At 37.6% G+C, this 6,253-nt stretch overlaps 1 protein-coding gene across 2 annotated transcripts; it reads left to right on the top strand.

Moving 5' to 3' along the window:
• The first annotated feature begins 224 nt into the window (after nucleotides 1-224).
• On the top strand, nucleotides 225-4,108 carry LOC124167226 (probable 39S ribosomal protein L49, mitochondrial). 2 transcript variants are annotated; one of them, XM_046545103.1, is made up of 4 exons: nucleotides 225-363; nucleotides 541-724; nucleotides 819-949; nucleotides 3,869-4,108. In XM_046545103.1, the coding sequence occupies exons 1-4, from the start codon at nucleotides 265-267 to the stop codon at nucleotides 4,013-4,015; spliced, it is 561 nt and encodes a 186-aa protein (XP_046401059.1). In that variant the 5' UTR covers nucleotides 225-264; the 3' UTR covers nucleotides 4,016-4,108. The 2 variants fall into 2 exon arrangements, with proteins under 2 accessions (XP_046401059.1, XP_046401067.1); XM_046545111.1 differs by having other exon boundaries at nucleotides 822-949; nucleotides 3,869-4,106.
• The last annotated feature ends 2,145 nt before the right edge of the window (nucleotides 4,109-6,253 follow it).

Genomic DNA, 6,253 nt, shown 5'->3' with positions numbered 1-6,253 from the left:
TGGGGTTTGAGCATATGAAATAATTAATTTTAACCTGGAGTTTCCGAGTATAAGTTTCATTACAATAATGATGTTCTTGAAATATGTTTTTTATGTGGGAATTTAGTCATCATAAACCAGAGATATATTTAATGAACCTTTTAACTTTGTATTTGTCGTTTAAACATTTTGAACACGGTTTGAAAATGTCATAAACACGCGCTTGAGTGGTGCCATCTATCGGTCTCGAACCAAAGAGTCAAAGAGAAACAAAGGCTACTTCTAATGGCGTCAATCAAAATATTGACCGTATCATGTCTGCGAAGAATTTCTCGCATTCAGGCCGTGAATACGTTAAACACTGCACGAAATTATGCTTCAAAGGTGAATTCTTTAATATTTTGAAATTTTCATTTGCGCTTTTCCATATGTTTTTCCTATTGCTTCAGCACGCATGCCGGCATACCATATCGGTTGATGTCGATAATTTTTCATGTACTTTCAGCTATATGGTTTGCTTTTCTCTCGGTCACTTATGTATTTATGAACTTCAATTAACAGCTACCAACAGCAGAGGAGCTGAATCTAACACTTAAACCAGAGATTCCCCCTAGGGAATCAATAGAATATGTGGTATCAAAATGCCCGAAGGAGTGGAAATTAGTTGAACGCCTGATACCTCCTAAAGTCGTTCCTGACCCGACAGTGAAACCTCAGTATCCATCTGGATGGCAGCCCCCAAAAGGCTTGTTATGATATTATGCATGAGTTTCAAGCGATGTCAGTTTATTCATGTGAAAGACAAACTTGACTTAATCTTAATGCATGCCTTTCTCCAGCAGAGAGCAGTGCCCAGTTGCCCTATTTTGTTGAAAGAAGTAAAAACCACATGCCGGGTGTTTATTTGGTGAGGCAAGTGAGGGGGCAAAGGGTGAGAACCAAAATAAGGAAAGTCAGCGGAGATATTTGGGTAAATATCCTTTTCTTCTGAAAGATGATAAATAAATATTTATTTTTATGCAATAGCGTTGCAATGGACCGGAAAGATGCCGAATTGAGGCTTCTTGAAATAATTTTAGGGTTGGGAAAGCTTTATATCAAAACGGCCACTTCTCTGAGAGTATTTTCTCGTGCTTCAAAACCCTTTATAAGGCATCCCTAAAGCTTTTTTGCTATATTTTTAAAAATTATTCATGTCGCAAGGCACGTTTCAAATATTTTAATGCAAACAATTTAAAATAATTTTTTTGCATCTTAAATGGGAGGTCCCAGAGAAGATCACTGTACATCCCATGCAGCAGCTCTCAGATCAGAAGCTCAGTAGTGCGAATGTTGAGCGGTCCTTTTGATAAAAAATAGTATAGTGACAATCCATAGTCAAAGCCTTTGCGCAACTGAACTTACTTCAGCTATTAGTCCAGAAAAAGAAAAATCAGGTTCCACTACCTTACTTCGATTTTCTTCTTAACCATTAGTAAATATCACTTCCAACAAAGTAAATCAACAAACCTTTAACCACCAACGTACATAGTAGGGTTTTACGTTGATATAAACCGGCATTGTCCTCTAGGACTTGAAATTACATATTTCATAGAAATCTTAACACCTTTGAGCGATCACCTGAAGCTACATTGTTGGTAATGATAATATCATAATCGGGGAAAACAGAACATATGAAGTTGTAAACCTATTTTCAGCAAGTTGATAATAATTTCAAGTATAGTTTTCACCTCATGGAATAACACAACACAGTACACGTTCGGAGGTTGACTGAATGACCACCTGTTCAGAAACATTAGTAGCAAGTAAGCATTAATAAAATAGCACAATAATTTTGCAGAAAAGGATTGAGAATGTACGTAATAAGAATATAGTTTAGAAATCTCACCCAGAAAAGATACAATCCAACTGAAAAACACTAAGGTAAAAAAGCAGTGCATTTCTCTAAGAGCAGTCACTTGGGTTTCTATGTGCTCAGTGTTTGACTGAGTTGCCACTTTTGAGAGATTAACTACCCCAAATGTGTAGGGTAAAGGGTAAACTTACATCAAATGATTATCAAGGAAACAAAGCTAAATGAATGCAACTGATAGCTCTCAGAAAAAGAATGGAGGCAGCCAGGACAGAATCAAGGAGGTTGATCTAGATATGAGCAAGCATTAAAGGGATTAACAGTGCCAAGTGTTTAAGAATATGTTATGAAGTAAATTATTAGTTTTCATCAATAAGTATAGTTTTTTGTTCTGAATTTGCAAATTTGTATGGATGTATTGTAATTTTCAAGTTATGTCTGTAGGAGTATTTTACTGTTGGTCATATCATCAGTTGCCCTTCAAGCCCTCTATCTCCTGTAACTTCACTTTTTGGTTACCTTTTCTCTGCCACAACTATGTCTTTTCATTGTTATGTTTTTTGTCGCCAAATTTATGTGAGGATGAATCACAGCTCCTTTTTATTTTCGAACTTTGGAAGCTCCTCTGTTTCTTTAGTGATAATAGTTTCTCCAGCCATTCCACTCACATCTGTAGGCAATAATTATTGATAGTAATTTAATGCTACAGCAGACTCCCGATTTTCCGGCTGCGGTATATCCGTGCATGATTTTCACTCTCGTTCAATATTTTCCACGATATTTATAAAAAATAAAATCGGTCGCACAATCACCGGAATTACTGCACTTGAATGCTACGATACACTGGGCTTATTATTTCCATTAGATTCCCCTTCATTAAACCGAAGTGATTGCGTGCTAGCTGCATGCACGGGAACTCCGTGTTCCTGTTTTCCAAGCCTTGCAGCATGCGACCGTGCTCCGTGATCACGGATACGCATCCCGCAGCAGTTGCAACCAGGGCAACTTGTGCGAGACGCGACTACATGTTGTGGTGCCTGAAAGTGTTGTTTCTGAGGTTGTGGTTTGGAATCATTTTTCCTCTTTTCTGTATCCGTGATCACGCAGCTGCCGATGCATGGTTTTCGTAACCAGTACTTACATGCAGCCGTAATAATACGAGTATAACCTTGTTATCGCCGCTTAAAAGGTCGCGAACTGGCAAAGAAAGCTCTCAATGAGTCCGGGAAGCTCTCCAAAATAACAGAATAACTGTATAAATAAAAATATATTGTTTGTTTTACGTAAATTATGAATATGGCAAGACATTAAAGTCAAAGTTTGGGTTATCCATGTTTTCCGATTATTCGTGCCATCTCTCCCCATCATTTGCCCGTATAATCAGGAGTTTGCTCTATTTGGTTTGAAAACCCAGATCTAGTAATTGGCTGGCATATAGCCAACCTGGTCATTGTTATTGAAGTTATATTTTTTATTTCAGTAGCCTCACAAATTGGCTTAGTGTGTTAGAGGCTTTTATTACAAATCATATTTTGCCTGGTCCACATTGTGATCTGCCCCTGACCACATGTGTTCAAAAGCCTGCTTCATCTCCATGGCCCATGCCTAATTTAATTTGGCGTATTATTGATCTTGTTCTTTGCACCATTCATGATTATCTGCACAAGACTTGTTCTTAGTATATGTACTCCTTTGTGGAGCAATTGTTGGATTATGTATTTACCTAGGTTCAGTCTCTCATTTTCGTATGTTATATTTTTTTTTTGTGTTTTGACTATTTTTGATGATAATCATATTATTTTCAAGCATTGTTTCATCATAGATGTACTGTGTTTCAAATAATTAACCCAATAAATCTACAGAGTCTTGATGAAAGTCATTGATAATGGAGGTGAACCTTCAAAAATTCAGTTACCCACTTCTCCCACTCCCCCTTCAGAATTATTTTCTGTTCAAGGCAAGGTTTTCTTACTGGTCTATTGCATGTGTATCTGTTATTGGTAAAATTTGCTACATTGAGAAGTTATTTGTTTGCAGGCTCTAGAACGTGATCTGAAGGAGTATTTGGAAGAAAAGCACCAAAAAGAAGTTATTTCGCAGATAAATGAAGTTACACGATGCATTTGGTTCAAAGGTGATTATGTCAATGATGTGATTCGTTGGATGACACAGAAGGGTTTTTGATCACAATTGTTGTTGAAAATTTATAGTAAATTAACATGTTTTGTGTAATTTTTATTTTTGAAATGAATGTATGTAAATAAATGTTTTCTCAACTACAATCTCTTCAGTCATTGGTTTTGTCATTCAGTCATGTTTTGGAGTCACTTACGTGTCTTGTGATGCTTGGCCTTAAGGCATTTTTATACCATGCTTTCACATTTACAAGTATGTGGTGGGACTATTGCTCTGCTTGATTCACAAAATTAAAACGGGCTATTTCCTGGACATGCACTATTGCATTTACACACTTATGTAGGTGAATGTCTACATGCATCATGTAAACATGCCTTAAGATGGAAAGTTCTCTGGTTAGAATCCTGGCAGAATAAAAGTGTCACAAACTCAAATCCATAGTGTGTTATACTCAGACTTACATCGATTCTCTTGGTGGTGAACTTAAAAGAGCTGTGGTACTGAGATGAGGAAGGCAAGGGGAAACCACCACATTAGTGTCCTGAGGAGTCGCAGCTACTCAGACATAAATAATCAGATATGATGGAATTCTCTTGGGTAAAACATTCCAGAGGTAAATTAGTCCCCAAAATATTTAGATCTCTGGGTGAGGACTACCTGAGAGGGTGCATGGTTCAACTATGATAAAATTTGGACGATAGGGACATAGAATGTAAGATCCCTTAACCCTTTCCTGCCAGTGCCTATATGTAATTGGAAAATATTTTCTGTGCCACAAGTTTCATGAGAATATTTTAAACCTCTCTCCATACGGAGCTCTTTTTCGGGGTGGAGTTACCCTGCTATTTTCGTCCCTCAGATTTGGGACCCAGCTCAACGGGGAGCCCGTCCGTTACCCTGGCCACTGGACTACATCCTGTAACCCTATTGTAGCACGATTCCACAGTCAAATTAATGCGTTATACCAGTGTTTTTTTCAGCCTAACATAGTTTTTGATTTTCAATAATTTACTCTTATAAAAGAATTACTAACATTTATTTAAGCATTGAGGAATTTTAAACCAATTTCTAGTGTTATTAATGACAAAGGTAGTGAACAAAAGGTAAAAAGGCTATAGGTCCAGAAGTCTGTTATTTTTAACTCTAAGATTTCGTTTAAAAATTGCTTACCCACAAAACAAAGAATTCATTTCAAAGAATAAAAGAATTGTAGCCTACAACAAAATTTATCATTGAAAAAACTATTGACAATATAACTACTTTGCAACGGATTCCTGCAGTGACGATTGTCATAAATGATTATGAGAGTCGGGCTTAATTGTCGAGGAGTGGCCCTAAGGACTTGCTAAGCTGGGTCTCAGGCCTCGACTGAATGAATCAGGCAATTGTTACCTCAGTGGTCACTTCCTCTCCCTCACGTCGGCCAGAGCCAACGTCCGGTTGTTTGCGTTTAAAAATCCATGACAGCTATACCCGATGTCAAGTTTTCTGCATTTGAAAATGCCCATAGGCTCCACCCGAATTCTGGCACGGAAGGGTTAAGACCTGTGGAAGCCTAGAACACCTGAAGTTGGAAAAAAAGATTGAGCCTCGATGTGCTTAGAATCAGTAAGATGGAGTGTCTTGAAGAGGAGAGACTTTTGGAGTGCAAGCTGTCGGATTATAATCATGGGATCTCGAAATGGTAGTGCTGGTATTGGGATAATGATCACACAGAGGGTCGGATTTCGTATGAAAAGCTTCCTGCCGTACAGCGATAGTTATGATAAAGTTAGAGACTATACCGGTGCATACAGTTAGGGTGCAGATTAACATGTCTACAACATCACAAGGATGAAGAAGTTGAAGGTATCTACAAAGAATTTTGTCTAGAAGCTGGCAGATGGACAGTAAAGCAAAAAATGATTTATTTCCAACTAAACGAAAGTCCAGAATATGTCAACAGTTTTTTTCATTAAACCAATGGATAAAATCTACATAAGGTATGTAAACAAAGCTACGACAAGGTACCACAAGATTTTATTATTATTATTAAATAATTGGTTACAAGTCGACCATGAAGTCAGGTGGTAACATAAAGTTATTACACAATAATATACATAAACCAAAATGCAAAACAAAATACTTAGTACCCACACCCATCCCAGTCACCCATCTCAGGGCCGTCGTGAGGGTCAGACGTGTTTGGCCGCGTTGCGAGAAAATAAAAATAAAAGCGAGAAAATAAAAATTTTCTCACTCTCTGGCGGGAAGATTGGTTCGGCGCTCTTCTATGTCACGGAAGAA

This window comes from Ischnura elegans, chromosome 1 (assembly GCF_921293095.1).
Source record: "Ischnura elegans chromosome 1, ioIscEleg1.1, whole genome shotgun sequence".
Lineage (NCBI taxonomy): Eukaryota > Metazoa > Arthropoda > Insecta > Odonata > Coenagrionidae > Ischnura > Ischnura elegans.
This window is presented reverse-complemented; position numbering and strand designations above follow the sequence as displayed.